Source organism: Lissotriton vulgaris, chromosome 8 (assembly GCF_964263255.1).
Source record: "Lissotriton vulgaris chromosome 8, aLisVul1.2, whole genome shotgun sequence".
Taxonomy (NCBI): Eukaryota; Metazoa; Chordata; class Amphibia; order Caudata; family Salamandridae; genus Lissotriton; species Lissotriton vulgaris.
The window spans coordinates 1,229,689,494-1,229,707,744 of NC_141696.1; the positions used below are offsets into that span (position 1 = coordinate 1,229,689,494).

The 18,251-nt window shown below is 44.2% G+C and overlaps 1 protein-coding gene across 1 annotated transcript in view; it reads right to left on the reverse strand.

Annotated features, from left to right (window-relative positions):
- RXFP2 (relaxin family peptide receptor 2) overlaps positions 1 to 18,251 on the reverse strand; it is a 1,407,219-nt gene that overhangs the window by 47,162 nt on the left and 1,341,806 nt on the right. Inside the window, exon 14 of the mRNA XM_086935135.1 lies at positions 5,303 to 5,374. Within this exon, the coding sequence (XP_086791261.1) occupies positions 5,303 to 5,374 (72 nt within the window). The remainder of the gene's footprint in view (positions 1 to 5,302; positions 5,375 to 18,251) is intronic.

The window sequence follows — 18,251 nt, forward strand, 5'->3', positions numbered from 1 at the left end:
CACTCCAGATTAGACCTTTGATTAATCCCTGCAGCTCCCGAAACAGTTGTGCCGGAACATATACTGGAAGGTTTGCAAAGTAATACAACAGTCTCGGCAGTACTATCATCTTCGCTAATGTAATATGGCTCATCACATTGAGCGGGGAAGTCTTCCAGAAATGTATCTGTGCCCTTATGGAGGAAATGGCACACACTAGGTTACCCTCCAAGATGTCTGCTGGGGATCTATAGATATAGACGCCTAAGTACCTGAATGTGGTCGGTTACCAAGCAAGCACAGTCCCGTTGATAACTATATCAGTTGCAGCCACGTCTTCGCGGAAAGAATAGACACCCGATTTAGCCCAATTTACCTTAAGGCCTGACACTTCCTCGAAGCCACGAAATAGCGAAGATTTGGCCAGCGGCGCGGCATGAAGGTCTCTTATGTACAGCAGTAAGTAATCTGCATATAGGGACACGGTGTGGAGACCATTACCCAAGGGTATACCCCAGTCCACGCCGCTCTCACGGAGCAGAGCTGCTAGAGGCTCCATGGCAAGGGAGAAGAGCAATGGAGACAAAGGGCATCCCTGCCTGGTTCCACATCTGACCCTGATCATGTCTGAGATGAGCCTGCCCATGCGAGCCCGTACTGTGGGGTGTTGGTACAATAATTGCACCAGTTGTAAGTACCTGTCTCCCAGTTCGTACTTGCGTAGGACTGCTGCGATATAGGGCCATTCCAATTAATCAAAGGCCTTCTCCAGGTCCAGCACCAAACATCCAGATCGTGGCCAGCTCTTTGGTGCATACTTCTGGACCCTAAATAGTCGACATATGTTAAGGGACAAATCCATTTTGATCGGTATGCACCAGAGCCGGCACAAATAGGGTTAATCGTTTAGCTAGCACAGAGGCGAGTATTTTATAGTCTGTGTTTAGCAGCGCTAGTGGACGATAAGAACCAAGGAGTTCCGGGTCTCTGCCTGGTTTTAAGAGGGAGAACAGCATCGCCTCATTTTGCGTGGGTATGAGGGCCGAGTCATCCAAAGCTGCTTTATAGACTCGCAACAGCTCCGGTACCAATATGTCTAAGTAGGCTCTGTAAAATTCAGCCCACACTCCATCCGGACCCGGCGCTTTACCATTCGAGAGGGAGAAGATACTATCCCTTATATCCTCCGGCAGCAGAGGGGTGCCCAGCTCCTCTTGCTGATGTTCTGTCAGTTGCGGCAGCATCAGGGCAGAACGAAACTCTTGCATAACCGTGTCTGTTGCTAGTAGGCAGGTCCTGTACAGAGCTGAATAGTGTTCTACAAAGGCGTTGTGTATAGCACCCTGGGTATGCACCACGTCGCCTTGTGCATTTCGTATGGACGTCACCGGCGTGGTGACTGCATCCTGCCATAACAGCCACATCAGCAACTTGCCAGGTTTGTCTCCCATTTGGTGGGTGCGTGCCGAGTGTGCCGCATAGTTCAAGTTGCGGAGCCGGTCTAGCAATCTAGAGTGTTCCTCTCCATCTCGCGCCAAGGACCCATCATTATTACCCACTAGTTCCTCACCCTCTCTGCAAAGCAGGTAATTTTCAAGGCGTGTAAGTTCAGCCTCTAGTTGCCTCCACATACCCGCTTGTGCACAGAGGCAGTCCCCTCTAACCACAACTTTAAACGCGTTCCATTCTACTTGAGGCATTGTGGCGGTGTCAGTATTTTCCTCAAAGTATTACGAGATATTAGTGGCTAACAGGCCTCGAAAGGGTGCATCCAGTAGCATATCTGGTTGCAGCCGCCAGGTTGGGATTGGCGGTCGGGGGTGCTCCCACGACAGCTCCAATATATGTGGATTGTGATCGGAGTGTGTCCTGCCCAGATAATAGGCTGCGGATATATGTGGTAGTAGCTCCTGTCAGAGCATCTAGCGGTCCAGCTGCACATATAGGTCATGAGCACCTGAGTAGTAGGAATATACCCTAACATGGGTGTTGTAATGTCTCCAGGCATCCCTTAGGCGCCATTGTGTTGCCCAGGCAGTTAACGTCTTCATGGCATTGTGTGCGCTTGTGCCCAGAAGGGGTGGGAAGGAGCGATCTAGTGATACCTCAAGTACGCTGTTATAACCTCCCCCTAATAACATAGGCATATCATGCCATGGCACCAGAACACACAATATATTGTCAAAATAAGAAGCCTGCTCTGTGTTGGGGGCGTATAATGATGCAATCACGATCTGCCGGCCATCTAATGTGCCCTTCACTACAATATACCTGCCCTCAATGTCTATCAATGATTGTGTAATGTTAAGTGGGACCCCTGGTCTTACCCAAATTAGCGCGCCACGCGCAAAAGCCGAGTATCCTGTGGCATACAATTGGCCACGCCATCAGAGGTGTGAACGTTGGATTTCTAATTTAGCCAGGTGAGTCTCCTGCAGATAAACTCTCTGTATGTGGTGTTGTTTAAGGTACGAATATATCTGATACCTACGTGACGGTGAATGCATGCCCCTCACATTCCATGTGCCTATTTTAAGCACAGATATAGCCCCTAAAATGTATTAAGTAGCTACGTACCCGTGGCAGCTCAACAAACCTGTGTGGTGCAGATGACCCTGAGATACACAGCTTCCCTAGCAGACTAACTTGTGACATGTTGTGCAGTGTTAAACGCAAAAACAACAGTTGATGTACAGAATGCAGAACAATGTCATACATTCACCCCAGTACAGAGATATGGGCCTAAATCCATCGTTTTTTTGCTCACCATGCCATTCCAGTTTGAACCCAGCCATATGCAAATCAGTCTTGACCCTGTGCCCCATGGGAACAGTCCAGCCCAAACTGCCAAGCCAGGTCCTCCCTGGACTGGAAACAAGCATCTTAGGACCGGTTTCGGGCTTTCAGCCCTCATCAGCCTGGATAGCTTGATTCCAGTGGCATGGAGAGCATGGGACTCACGTCTGAGCATGCCCATCCCACTCGGGGTGACAAATGCAAAAACAACAGTTGATGGACAGAATGCAGAACAATGTCATACATTCACCCCAGTACAGAGATCTGGGCCTAAATCCATCGTGTTTTTTGCTCACCTTGCCATTCCACTTTGAACCCAGCCATATGCAAATCAGTCTTGACCCTGTGCCCCATGGGAACAGTCCAGTACGAACTACCAAGCCAGGTCCTCCCTGGACTGGAATCAAGCATCCAAGGACCGGTTTCTGGCTTTCAGCCCTCATCAGCCTGGATTGCTTGATTCCAGTGGCATGGAGAGCACAGGACTCACATCTGAGCATACCCATCCCACTCGGGGTGACAAATGCAAAAACAACAATTGATGGATAGAATGCAGAACAATGTCATACATTCACCCCAGTACAGAGATCTGGGCCTAAATCCATCGTTTTTTTGCTCACCTTGCCATTCCAGTTTGAACCCAGCTATATGCAAATCAGTCTTGACCCTGTGCCCCAACAGACCAGCCCGAATTGCCAAGCCCGGTCCTCCCTGGACTAGAAACAAGCATCCTAGGACCGATGGATTTAGGCCCAGATCTCTGTACTGGGGTGAATGTATGACATTGTTCATTGCTGTCGTAGTGCACGCTCCCCCTTTGTAATCTTTTTCATATAATGTATTTGTGACAGAATGTCGATGGTTTCATATGCTCGACTTCATGTCTCTCTTCTTTCAGTTTGGGATTACCCAGAATAGCGGGTTGGTAATTTGGAATAAGAAATACTACAATGCATGTGTTTTACACTGCCCTATTAACCTCAAGCTTTTTCACGGTCACTGTATTAATTCTTGAAGTCCGGATTTCATTTGGTGGTGGTTGTACGTTGGCTGGCAGCGCCGTTTCATTTATTTATGGTATGACCGTGTTTGTTAGAGAAGCAAAACATGTTGTAACATATTGTCATGGGTCTTAAACTAGGCAAAAAAGCAGTTCCCTGGGCAGAGGTAACTGTTCCTGGGCACACCTGTCACTGGTGCATGCCCTGCTCCAGTACATATATCTGTATAAATAAAGAACTTATTACAAAATATTATAAATCAGATGCCAGCCTGGCACATGGTGGCATGTGTGCGCGGAAAAGTGGGACAGGGCACAGTTATTGAGTGTGGGTTCTCTGTTATGGGTTATCATGTTGGGTCTGGGTAAAAACACATATATATAGATGCCAGTTGCTGGCTTTCTAAAATCAAGTATGCTGTTGAAGGATAATAATACCAGAGGGTTGTAACATTTTTTTGTCCGTCGATTAGGTAGTGTGCACTGGACAGAAATAAAGAAAGTACCCTGAAAATAAGTTAATGTTTTTTTTCTTCTTATACAGAAGATCATTGAAAAGTTTTCAAGTTATTTGTCTGCAGCCCATGAACAAATTACATGACTGCTCTTTGACGTTGTTATACTTCTCCAATATACTTAGCTTCAGAATGCCTATTAGACAACCTACTTCCAACTAGTCACGGAAGTGTGTCTCGGTGAAAGATGAACTCTCTACTCTCCCTGTACTGCATGGAGGTATTGACATCATTATCAATAAGCATCTTGTTCACATTTAGTTGAAATGTGCCAGCAGACCCTAGATGCTGGCGATATCTCAGATGTAGGATATCTTAGCCTACCCTCTTCAAGATGGCTTCCAGGAAAAGGCAAATACAGCCCACAATGAGATGGCGTCCGCCCAAAAAAAGCATATTTGAATGAGAAGAAGGGAAAATCTTCAGCCCTCGCCTTGAATTAGTTTACACAAGTGCAAAACTATAACAAATACTATGGGAATCAACGAGGAGCATATATTCTAGAGCAGGCATACTCTCTACTGAGGTTTTACGAACATAATTTAGATATCGTTTGGAGACAGTGTAAAAGTGTTTAAATGAAATGTATGTGCAAACAGCAATGGTACTGAATAAGAATATGCAGTGTGTTTACAACTGAATCTCTACAGCTAGACAGGATGCCATCCATAGCATTGCTCTTGATTGCTCTAGTCAAAGATGGCTGCTCGACTTATACAGTGCTGCTGTTACCTCAGTTAGATATGCTGGGTCTAAAAATCAGCAACAAACTACAGCGATCGCTGGAAGCTAATAGGCGAAGGCTCAAAATCATATAATGGACAAAGTTCTAAACGGCTATACTTTAAAAGAATTAAGCAATAAACAGATTGACATGTTCAATATTTCCTTCTGTGTTAGGTAAATTATGATTTTTTTTATTTGACAGACATACACCAATACACATACTTCAGAAACGCTGACACATACATCATGTCAGATAGTACCCTACCTAAGTATATAAAATACTTACATGTGAGAGAGGTTCCTCATGGGAACAAACATTCTTGTCTTTATTGACGGGATGGCAAGCCTTTGTAAATCTCTGAAATATACAAGAAAATACGTTTTAATTAGTGGGATTTCGCTGCATGATAAAGTCTTTTTTAACCCCTTGACACAGCAGTTTTATTTAGCGCAAATTTGTACCATAGGGATTGAAGCATCTTACATGACCACCAAATTGCATTACAACATTTTAGATTCATCTTTTTAGGCACAAGGAGATTGCACGATTTGCCCAGAACTAACAGATGTTGAGCTATCTAGGGAACTAGAACCAGGTACTTCAGATCCAAAGTCAGCAGCTCTGCTTTTCATGACCTTTGCCAATGGTGTGCATGCACATTGGCATGTTTCAGAAAGGTAACTTACACTTTTGAGTAAACTTACACTTACACTTTTGAGCAAACTATAAATAAATGTATCTGGTACAATTCAGCTTAATGTGATAATTTTTATTAAGCATAATGAGAGAACGAATCAGGTATGGGCAAAGCATGTTATAGTCACAATTAGAACTTATTAATTGTCAAATGGAGCCTCACTGAAATATTCTAGCAAGAGCAGTAGGCAGTCACATCACAACAATTTTTGGAGGGTCATTGTGAAACCCCTCTAACATTTATGGTCCTGAGGATAGTCTCATGTACTTCTGACACAATAAACCAAATTGTCGGTTTGCTCCACTTCTGATACTTTCAGATTTTTACCGAACCTGGGTACATTTAATATCACTTTATTAGGGACTTATAAGTAAATTAATTATGCCAGCTGGGGATAAGCCAATGTTACGATTCTTTAAGGAGTTTGGACATGCACTTTAGCACTGGTTAGCAATGGTAAAGTGCAGAGTCCTAAGGCCAGCAAAGACGTGATCAGCAGAAATGTAGGAGGAAGGCGAAAAGTTGTGAAAAACACCACCCTAAGGCTGACAGGTCTAACAATTATCCACACATTCAATAACCCGTTCATCCATGTGTTACAGCAATCTCTTATTCATCCTTCATTCACACAGCCAATCGCAACCCTTTTCCAGTCTATGCTGAAGCATTTTCACACAGCTAATAGCTAGATGTTCTGTCTTTCCCTATGTTTTATCTAACATGGTCGATTTGCTGCATTTAAGAAGATAATTGGCCATATGTAGGTAAATGGCATTTACCGAATCGTAAATACTGAATTTTACCGATTCAGTATTTACAAATCGGTAAATGCCATGTAGGTAATAATTCTTTAACAATTACCGAATCGGTAATATTAGGTAATTACCGAGTCGGGATTTACCGATTCGGTAATTACCATTGATTCCTATGGGCCTTGAGGCCCATAGGAATCAATGGCAATTACCGAATCGGTAAATACCAATTCGGTAAATTTACCGATTTGTCAAGGGGGACAGGGTGTCACTTTGACACCCTGTAGCACCCCTGATTCTGGCTTGTGTGCCATGTGACACACATACATGCCCTTAGGGCATGTATGTGTTCCACATGGCACAGGTGTACATGCACAGATGTGCATGTACACAGAAATTCGTTATTTACCATGCCATTGTATTTCATGGTAAATAACGAATTTCTAAGGGCCTGTGGTACTGTTTCCCATGCCACCTACATCCCATATTACCGAATCTGCACATTTACCGATTCGGTAATTTACCGATTCGTTAAATATACAGAATCGGTAATTTTCTGGCCGAAATCGGCGATTACCGACCGGTATTTGTCCACCTACATATGGCCCATGTGAGTAAGGCACTTTTATTTGCATGAGGCTAAATCTTTAGAAACTCAGAAATAACAACTATGACCTCACCTTTGATAAATTAGAAACACATTAACCCCTTCGCTGCGGGGGTTATTCCCCAGCTGTGCTGGGAGGGAGGGGGGGCGCGCACAGCGCCCTCATGCTCATGACGAGCTGCTCGTCATGAGCATGGGAGGGATAAACAGCTGAGCCACCACACAATTGCAGAGTCCATCTGTGAAACACTATCTCCTGTCCCTTTTCATAAATGAGGACCGGGTTTCTGCCCCTAAAGAAGGTGCAGAATAGTTGCTAAAAATGCTAGAATTATTCACTAGACATTCCAAATAACACGTAATTAAATATCCCAGTACTTTAGAGTCTGTGTGAGCACCCATGAGAAATATTTCCCCAAAACAGAAAATCATTCACATGCATACTATGAGCCAGGTACACATTACTGGAAGCACAGCCAGAAAACATGTGTGTTACTGGCAAGGCTTTAAGTGGTATGAAAAACCATGGAGGGTCTGTAAAAGGGGATTGGCCTATGTAAATAAAGGTGGGGTTTAAACATGAAAATGGAATTTCTGTGAATCCAATAGTGTGCCACTCAACCGGAATTTTGGTGCCTCTAAGAGCTTTCTGTTATTGCATCTACATATATAACATAACAACCTACATACACCTAGAACCAGTTAGGACTATTGACTTTCTCAAATGGTTGTTAGCTGTTGAAGATAAATGAGTAACAACATTGATTTTGTTGTAAATAATTAATATTCAAAATGTTTCAATTCTGTAACTGAGAATTAAACATTACAGTGCTTTGAGGAAGGGGAAGTGCTCTTCAGAATGTCTCAGTCACTTCTGTTATGTTCACTCTGCCAGACAAGTACACCCTTTTTCTTTCCACATCTGTTCTCTCTGCATTTCTTATACCTCATCTCTCCCTTCTTCAAAACCACTCTTCTCACTCTCCTGAATGCACATTCTCAAATATGCTTCAATTCACCACTCCAAACACTCAACATAGGACCGGACTGGCGTTGCGGGCAACTGGCAATCCCCAGGTGCGCCGCAAGGTTGGGGGCCGGTTTGGGTCCCCTGGGGGCCGATTTTGTTACAGGGCCGTTTTTGCAGCATAATCGGCCCTGTAACAAAATCGGCCGAGAAGCGGCCGTGGCACAGAGCTCGGTCAAAGCAAAACAAAAGGGGATGATGGTCGGAGCAATTGAGCCAATCAAACACTCAGCCCCAGTCAACTGATCTGGGTTTAATCCATCACCATTCTTTAGCTCACTCAGCCACCCCAGTTCAGACACGGCCATATGCAAATCAGTCTGACCCTGTGCCTCATGGGAACAGTCCAGCCCGAACTGCCAAGCCATGTCTTCCCTGGACTGGAAACAAGCATCCAGGGACCGGTTTCGGATTCATAATCCTCATCAGCCAGGCTATCTTGAATCCAGTGGCCAAGTGAGCAAGGGACTCACGTCTGAGCATACACTGCCAACTTAGGGCGAACAAAGCAAAACAAAAGGGGATGATGGACGGAGCGTTTGAGCCAATCAAACACTCACCCCGCAACCCCCCCTACCCCCCCACGGGGGGGTTTACTGGCCGAGCACTTTGCCAGGGCCGGTTTTCGTTCCCAGTCCGGCCCTGAACACATCCACTCACCTCTTAGCACTACATTTTCTTTTACTGTCGTCTTGTCAATATTTGGCAACTGTGTACCACACACAGAATCACAATTACACATGAAATATGCGATTCTGAGCACTCTGCAGAGAGACCAAGGATTAAATGGTCATGAGATCTGAACACCTTTTTTATCCAAAGAGAGGCACTGTGAGAAATTCGCACTGCCTCCACTCTCAGCTCCTGGTCAAAGTATGTACTGTACAAGAGTAACATGCTACCCGAAAGAAATGACAACAAGCATTTGCAATGCAATAGGTCCACATTTGCGAGAGTTTGAGCTATTGGCATTGTAAATGACAATGCCTTTTATGCGTTTCAAAACCTGCAAGTTGTGCGTAAACAAGCACTTTGTACTTATAGTCCTTGTTTATGAAAAGCAATGCTGGCAGTCTCTTTTACTGCCAGCCTTGCTTCTCATAAGCAAGGACTATACCTACAGAGTGCGTGTTTATGCACCGCTTGCAGGTTTTCAAAACAAATGAATAAAAGGCATTGTCATTTACAATGCCAATAGCAGCTATAGCCATTGTAAATGACAATGCCTTTTATACATTTGTTGTACAAAGTGCTTGTTTACGCACAGCTTGCAGGTTCTGAAACGCATAAATAAAAGGCATTGTCATTTACAATGCCAGTAGCTCCAACTCTCGCAAATGCTAGACCTATTGCATTGCAAATGCTTGTTTTTTATCATTTGCTCCCAGCAGTCATTTTAACTCCATGTATAACTATTTTCTCCTCCAGCAAAACATTTTACCATAGGGGCCACACCAATGAATGCAGTTTCCATACTGTTGATGATGTAACTTTATGTTTGAAGAAATACCTAATCTAACATTATTTACCACGAATAAAGATGGTGTTGGGGCTACAGCTGACAGAAATGCAAACCACGCACTTTGATTCATAAGATGCTGCTAATAAGCTTTCTTGTGCATTGTCACGTCATGAGCCAGTTCTTCCAGGGGTCTGTGCACTCAGCATGACATAGCAGGCAAAGAGATCACACAGTCCTGGTTATAACTCAAATTTGAAGAAATCTTGCTCCTCAACTTTCTCATCAGTGATTGGGTGCACACTCTGTGCAAGACAAAAATATCTTCAGCCTGCACTGAGGCCTGCGCACCCGGAACAAGGCCCAGAACTTGACACTATCAGGGAAATACGTACCCTTTATACTTAAAATTTCAAGCAATGGACAAAGCCAATCAGTCTGCCCTTGGCAAGGTGCTGCAATGCTTATTAATTAATTTATTTTAATTGCAGGCATACACCTCAAAAAGTAAAAGGAAAAAACATGCTGCCTAAATTGGCAGCCAGATGCTTGAAATAAAAAAGTAAATGTTGATAATAAAAAAATGTATATACATTTATTGAAACAGTAGGCATTCTTTCTAGTAGGCATAATACTTAGAACAGATACAAAACCCTTTTTAGTTTTAATGCATAGCACAGAAAAAAAATAGTTTTATTAGAACAAAGTATTATTGACGAAATACCTAATACCTGAAAACAGTTTAAACACACACAAGATGGACAACAAACATCTATAAAAATATGAACGGAAAGAAAAGAGCATTCTGCAGAGTAGGGAAGCACCCGAAAGTTATAGGAGGAAGAACTGCAATATGGAAACAATATTAAAATTGTGGGAGTTTAAGAGGAATTCAGCACAGAGAATAAAGGGGAAGGTGGAAATTGGTAGGATTATAGACCCAGACTTGTCTCAAAAGGACAAGTACTCCAGGACAAGGTGTGAAGAAAATGAGACTATCACATGGACATGTCACATGGGTAAATGCAAAAAAAAGCAAAACTGTGGGATTCAGTGACTGTGTACTTTCTCCTCCAAGTCACAGAATCTGCCTAAATCAGGGGGAAAAACATAAAAGTGCTCTAAGTGGGCTAGGCCCAGGAGGTGCACATATCAGATATTCACATGCCTCAATGTAACTTCCCACTACCATCAGAAATGACAAACACTGAGAGCTAAGCCACAAACTGACATGTTAGTAGGAGCATGAAGCATAACAGTGACTTGCTGGTGAAAACTGTTCAGACACTGTAAAGAGAGCTTGTGTTGAGGTACTGGGTTTTTCAGAACCGGTACTGATCCGGTAACCCAGCTGTGTCAGGGATAACACCCGTAGACCTCGAGTACTTTCCTGATTCAGACCACAGAAACACGAGTCTTCTAGGTGAAGTCAAGGATCAAATTTATTGGCTGCAACCAGGTAACAAGCGTCCTAGAAGTACAACAGCATGTATGTTCTCAGGAGACTGCTCAAATGTACAAAGCCTGGTCTCTTCTTTTATACATCTTTTTAGGCTTCAGGCAACATTCTTAAGTTTACGGTGCAAACATTCTAGAATTTACAGTGGGCTATTCACATATTTTCTTTACAAAAGGAAAAGCAGAGTCATGGTGACATGTATACATTTAGTGTGTCCAGTTCGTGATCAATTATCCGGCCAGGCCCAACATTTCCATCAGATATCGGTGTACCCTCAATAAAACCGGGCTCCTCCTCATCATAAAGAAAAAGAGAAGAAAAGAGCAGAGCCAGGTGTGAGCAAGATTTGGGCAGGGTGTGTGTGCGATGTACGCGATTTATGGCCTGTTGTGTGTTGATGCTATCTCGTTCGGCCACTGGGAGAGGAACTGACCAAACAGGTTTGGCTTGGGGCGATGGCTTAAGCTTGGCCAGGTCACAGGGAAGTCGATTAAGGTGTACGTGTCCTTGATATCAAATTCAGCTGCAGTTGCAAGCCTATGTGAAGGGCAACATATAAGATGGATGCCAAAACGCAAAATGGCGGACAAGGGTTCAGAAACAAAAATGACGATTTCGTGGTGAAATCGTTACCTGATTGTGACGCAAATACTTGTGCACAATGTACTAGTCATTATCGGTATTTTGGCATAAAAATCGTCAAAATACGACAAAGTTTATTTCACGGGTTCCAGAAATTTTCAGGAACTACAAACCCTACTTTTGCCCTAACATAGGCAATTAAACCTAATCTCATGCTACTCTGAGTCCAGGTCGATATTCCTAAAGTCATTGAGGTGTTGCTGCAGCATCATTCTGGTGCTTAATTCGTTTTGTGACACAGGCTTCCTTACACATGATGTAGCACAGAGACCACATATTGCAGGAGCGCACTGCACACACAGACAGAACAGGAAGAGAATGGCTAGAACAATCCCAACGACCATCAGAATTTTCCCTCCCCAGCCAGATATCAGTTCCCAGAACCTTCCCATGAGAGACCAATCTCCTTTATCTACATGAATCGATTCGGAAATTTTATGCAGTTTGGAGATGGCCTGGTACACTGTTGGAGCGTTATCCGGAATAAATATACAGCAACTCGATTGGATCAGCTTACATACCCCACCTCGGTCTGCAAGAATGACATCTAATGCGACCCTGTTCTGAATGGTCATGAGTCGGTCCGACTGAAGCTCAGCAGTCAGATTACTAAGGGCACCAGCCGTTTCGATCACGGTGGATTCAACTACTCTTGTCAACTGGCGAATGTTCCTACTGTTCACCATGGGCCCCCAAAATGGCAGAAAACCTTTCGCGAAATCACCAAACTCTTGTTCCGCGGTGTCGTCTTTACTCACAACACCCCTAACTATCCTTGTCCTATGGTAATCTGCCGCGGCCGTGTAGGTGGGTGGCAGCAGGAACGAGATGAAACATGTGCCCGAGAAGTCAGGGGGCAGCCATGTGTATCCTCTATCTTGGCAGATGAAATACGTGCCCTTAGCTGCTGAAAATGAGGGGGAGGTCTGAGACGGGTAGACATATGTCTCGGTACAGACACTATTCCCTAGCTGAGCTCTGGGATTTTTGCCATTTCCTTGCAGACATAGGTGACCTTGGTGGGGCACTATCCAGATTGGGGCGGATTTCTTTGCTCGCTGGCTCTCACTTAAAGAAATTCCATACTTTGTTACATTCCATCTACGGTAGGCTTCTAGTTCGTCTCTGGGGAGAATTCTATATGTGTCAATATTTTGGCTCATATTTCTGATCCCCACTAGTAATGCCCCGTTGACTGAATTGCTCCCTGTGGAATGTGGGGAATATGGTTCGAGGGAGAATAAAAACAATGTTTGAAATGCCCACAAAGATCCGTAGTAACTAAAAGGTAGGACAAAATACGGGATACCCTTATCAGTCGTGTGTGGCATGAGTCCGCATACCCAGCAATTTGTCGTGTTTATTACAACCTAGTGTTGGTGTAGAAGTTGAATGAATGAGTTATTAATAAACTCCAATCTCCTAGCTGACTCATGCTCAGGAAGGGGTTGAAAAGAATGTGCAGAAACAGTAGGAGGAGGTATGGGCGATGTAGTCGGAGCAAAGGACACTTGTAAAGAAAACAGTGTGTAACCTATTAAAAACATCATTGTACTCAGTAATAGGAAAATGCATAATAATAGAAAACTTTTTCTTGTCACCACTCCGCATATTTTCGTTTTAAAATTTACAGTTTTGGCAGGACTCTCCATGTTGAAAAACTCCATCCTCTATGTTGCTGCCCGCGGTGGGAGGTTGCTTCTGTCAAGGAGGGCCTCTGTTCAGTCCAGGGTAATTCCCTTAGACCAACCAGAACTGTAGACCTAATCGTCTCCAGCTGCGCTCCAAAGACTGCGTCAACCGCGGCCCTAGCAGCAGAACCCGGATCGCGGTTCGAAAAAGCAAAAATGAGTAAGTTTCTCAGGTGAAGAGCTGCGTTTTCAGAAATAGTTCTTAAAGGGAAAAAAAATGCTTATTAGTTTATTTTTATTAGTTCGTATTTCTCGGCCTCAGATTATACCGTTGCTTTCCCGGTATTGTATGATCTTGAAACAGAGCTTCAGGTTCTGAGGTATCCAATCGAGCTGATGATGGCACAGCTGCTTGTAGCAAATTGTCACTTTCTGTCTCTGTAGTTGTTCCTTTTACACGAGCATCACTGAAAGGGATGAATCTTGGCACGGATTCTGTCTCTGAGTCAGCGATGCCCTCCTGGACCCACCGGTCATAAGGCAAGGGCAGCGGGACCCGTTTATTGTGGGTCCCGTGTATCCAATGTTTCTTTCCCTCCACTCGGACGGCAGATCTCGTCGAGAGAAGGACCACATGAGGACCGGTCCACCGGGGCTGGTCGTTTCTTGTCCTTTGGAAATTTTTCACGAGGACATATGTTCCAGGATCAATAGGGTGTCCTGGAGTTTCAGAGGCTTGAGGCAGTGAGTCGTGAACCTGTTGGTGTAAAACACGCAATTTAGCCGTCAAATCATACAAGTAGTCAAGCAAAACAGGATACTCTATTTCGCTAAATTTGGTGGGTCTGGGTACTCCCCATATGTTGGCCGGACGGCCAAAAACAATTTCATAAGGGCTACGTTTTACTCTGGAATGCACTGTAATTCTGGTGGATAGGAGCGCTAAGGGCAGAGCATCAGGCCATTTAAGACCAGTGCTCTCTTGGATCTTAGCTAATTTTAGTTTTAGGGTGCCGTTGTAGCATTCTACTAATCCAGCTGATTGGGGGTGATTTGCAGCGTGGAACTTTTGTCGGATGCCTAGCCCTTCACACACTACTTTCATCACTCGTCCCACAAATTCAATCCCGTTATCACTCCAGACCATTCTAGGCATTCCAAACCTAGGGAAGAATTCTCTCACAAGGGCTTTCGCTGTGGACAAGGCAGTGTTGTCCTTTAGGGGATATGCTTCTACCCATCTGGAGAAGGCACAAACAACAACGAGTACATATTTTAAGTTGTTGCACCTCTCCATGTGTATGAAATCTAGCTGCAAAACCTCGAACGGATACGTAGGAGGTGCAAAATGACCAGCTGGAGTTGGGGTTCCCTTACCAGGATTGTGTTTCAGACATACCATGCAATGTTTAACTACATTCTCCGCACACTTAGGTATTCCAGCATTCTGCCATACCGGGGCCAACAACTTGCAAATCCCTTTCACACTGATATGGGCCATTCCATGGGCCATTGTAACAACTGCAGGCACGTACGCATCTGGTAGCAACCATCTCTGATGCTCTGACAATTCGACCCAACAACCATTTACATCCATTCTGCCCGTACTTTCTTTCCACATGTTCAACTCTTCCTCTGTAGCTTCAGATTGAATCGATTTCACACTCTCTACTGTGTCCTCACACATTCCAACATCACCTATCCATCTGGCAGGGCCTGCAACATACATTCGGCTCGTTACATTTCTTGCCGTTTCTTTCGCGACTTCGTCAGCAAATGCATTTCCACGACCAACATCGTCAGTCACCCTCTTGTGAGCGCTACATTTTACAATCGCAACTTGCAGAGGCAAAGTCAGTGATTCAAGAAGCTCATTTACCAACTGACCATGCTGGATCTTCGTGCCATGCGACGTCAGGAACCCACGTTCACGCCACAATCGTCCAAAACTATGGGCCACACCAAACGCATACTGACTGTCCGTGTACACATTCACTTTCATTCCTTTCGACAACACACATGCTCTTGTAAGTGCAACCAATTCCGCAGCTTGAGCTGAGTTAAATGGAATACGTGCACTTTCAACAACTGTATGCAAAGTGGTGACAGCATATGCTGCAGTCGTGTCACCATTTGGAAGCTTGAAGCATGAACCATCCACCCATAAGGTACCATCACATTCAGCAAGAGGAGTATCTTGGAGATCTATTCTCCCTTTTGTTTCTTTTTCTGTTCTAAGAAAACAGTCATGCTGTTCCTCAGCATTCTCGGTCTCAACTGGGATTGGCAGTAATGTGGCAGGGTTCAGTGTGCCGCATCTTTTGATGTGGACATGGCTCGCTAACAAAGTTAGTTCATAACCAGACAATCGAGCACTAGTTAAGTGCTGCGTCTTGGTTCTGTTCAATAGCGTGTCCACTGCGTGTGGAACCATAACTACTAACGTGTTATTCATCACCAAACCAGCAGACTGTCGAATAGAAACAGCTGCTGCGGCTGTGGCTCTCAGACAACTCGGCAATGCCCTAGCTACCGGATCCAAAGTCGACGAAAAATATGCACATGGACGCTGCTTATCTCCAAACAACTGTGTCAACACTGATAATGCACAACCCTCTTGCTCATGGACATATAATGTAAAGGGCTTACTGTAGTTCGGGGTACCCAACACAGGAGCCGAACATAATGCTGTGCACAATTCAGAGAAACTTTTCTGACATTCTTCGGACCAAGGCACGGGATTGGGTGTATCTTTACATGTTAATGCCACCAATGGTTTGGCCAGTAAAGAAAAATTTGGAATCCACTGTCTACAGTACGATGTAATACCCAAGAAAGCACGCACTTCTCTCTGTGTTTTTGGCACACTTAATCTTGCTATTGCCTGGATTCTTTCTGGGGTCAGTTTCCTTCGCTCCTTCGATAAGAGATGACCTAAGTAGGTCACTTCTTGTCGACAATATTGTAATTTAGACAGGGACACCTTGTGATGCAGATCACACAAATGACGCAACAATGACAACGTCGCTTTTTTACATATTTCCTCAGAGTCTGCAGCGATAAGCAAGTCGTCGACATACTGAATGAGGGTAGCGCCTTCAGGTAAAACAATCGTATCAAGCTGTGTTTTTAGAGCCTGACTATATATTGATGGACTTTCACAGTAGCCCTGGGGAGCGCGCTTAAAGCGGAAGCTTCGTCCTCCTAAACTGAAGCCAAAAATATCCCTGCTTTCCTCAGCAATTGGGATGCTGAAGAAAGCATTCTTCAAATCAATCACCGAAAACCATGTTGCAGAGGCTGGGATCATAGTCAACAGGGCAGTAATTTCAGGAACAACTGGAAATTGTGGCACTACTATTTTATTCACCTCTCTAAGGTCAATCACAAATCTGTACACAGGTGGCTGAGATGGGTCAGTTCGTTTCAAAACCGGCAGAACAGGACTATTGCAAACGTTGCCTCTTGTCTCTTCAATCACATCTTTTTCAATCAAATCGTGAATGATCGCTAATAACGCTTTCTCACCTTCACTGGAGATCTTGTATTGGGGAATGCGAGGCATTCTAACATTAGCTCTCAATGTTACAACATATGGTGGTATTTTCAAGAGACCTACATCGTTAGGACCAGTAGCCCAAAGAATATTAGGTAGAGACAGCAATTCTGCCGGGATTTTATCTTTCGACAAATACATCGGAGAAACCACTTTCTTACCTAGTGTAAGTTGTACTCCCAAGGGAGAGCAGTACAGAGTCGCATACAATCTTTTTAGCAGGTCTAATCCCAACAAATTTTCACCACAACCTGTTGTCAAAATAAGGGGTGCTTCCAATTCACAAGGACCAACAGACAGGAACATAGGACATGAAATCGGGTTCCTAACCGGGGCGCCAGAAAAACCTACAGAAACATTCATTTCGCCAGACAAAGGTGCACCAGGGAGTTTTGAGTGCATCATAGAACTCTTTGTAGCACCAGTATCCAACAGAAAAGGTTCAGACACACCTGATGTAATCACCTCAACATATGGCCCACTCTGATCTACTGGAACTGAAACAACTCCCTCTCTTTGTCCATGGCTGTCCTAGCAATCATTACCTTCGGTCCACTCATCTTCTGCATAATAATCATCAGCATAATACTGAGCTGTCCTACCAGATGTGTTATTCTGCCGGTCAAACTTATTCATAGAATCCTGAGGCGGAAAGGAGCGTGCATTCTGAGGGACGTTTCCACGTCCTCTACCTCTAGGTGTTTGCTGAACACCCCTACCTCTTGTACCAGAAACACCATTCATGCGTTGTAATAAAACGGGACAGTTATTCTTATAATGACCCTCTTCTTTGCAATACCCGCACTGATTGGGCCCATATGGTAAACGTTGTTGGGGAAACTCTTTTCTTTGCAAGTTCCCCGAATACTGTTGAGGCTGCTGGTAAGTATTCTGATAGTTATTTTGGCTACCATTATTCTGACCATTACCGCCACGTGGCGGATATGCTTGCTGTAATAAGACCTTTGTTTTCAATTCTTTAGTTTTCTTTTCTGCTCTATCTTTCTCATCTTTGTCTCTATTTTCGTAATATTGCGCAGTAGCCAATATCTGTGCTGAAGAGGAAACTGCCCATGAACTCTCTGAATCCTTCAACTTCTTACACAACTCTGGAAACAGATTGTACACGAATTTATCGACGAACAGTCGCTGACCACCTTCTGTGCTCATATATTGACCACTGTGGTCAACAAACGTTTCTTCAAACCTGGTGAAGAAGTCAGACACCGTTTCATCTTTCTTCTGCTTACATGCAGACAACTTATCCCAATTTACACGCAACGCAGGCATCATCGTCTTCATGTAATCGATGATCTTATAAGGGAGCTCAGTAATCAAATCTTCGGGCTTGGCGCCGCCTACTTGCCTATTGTCAGCATCTCTAAGGTTAACCCATGTATCACC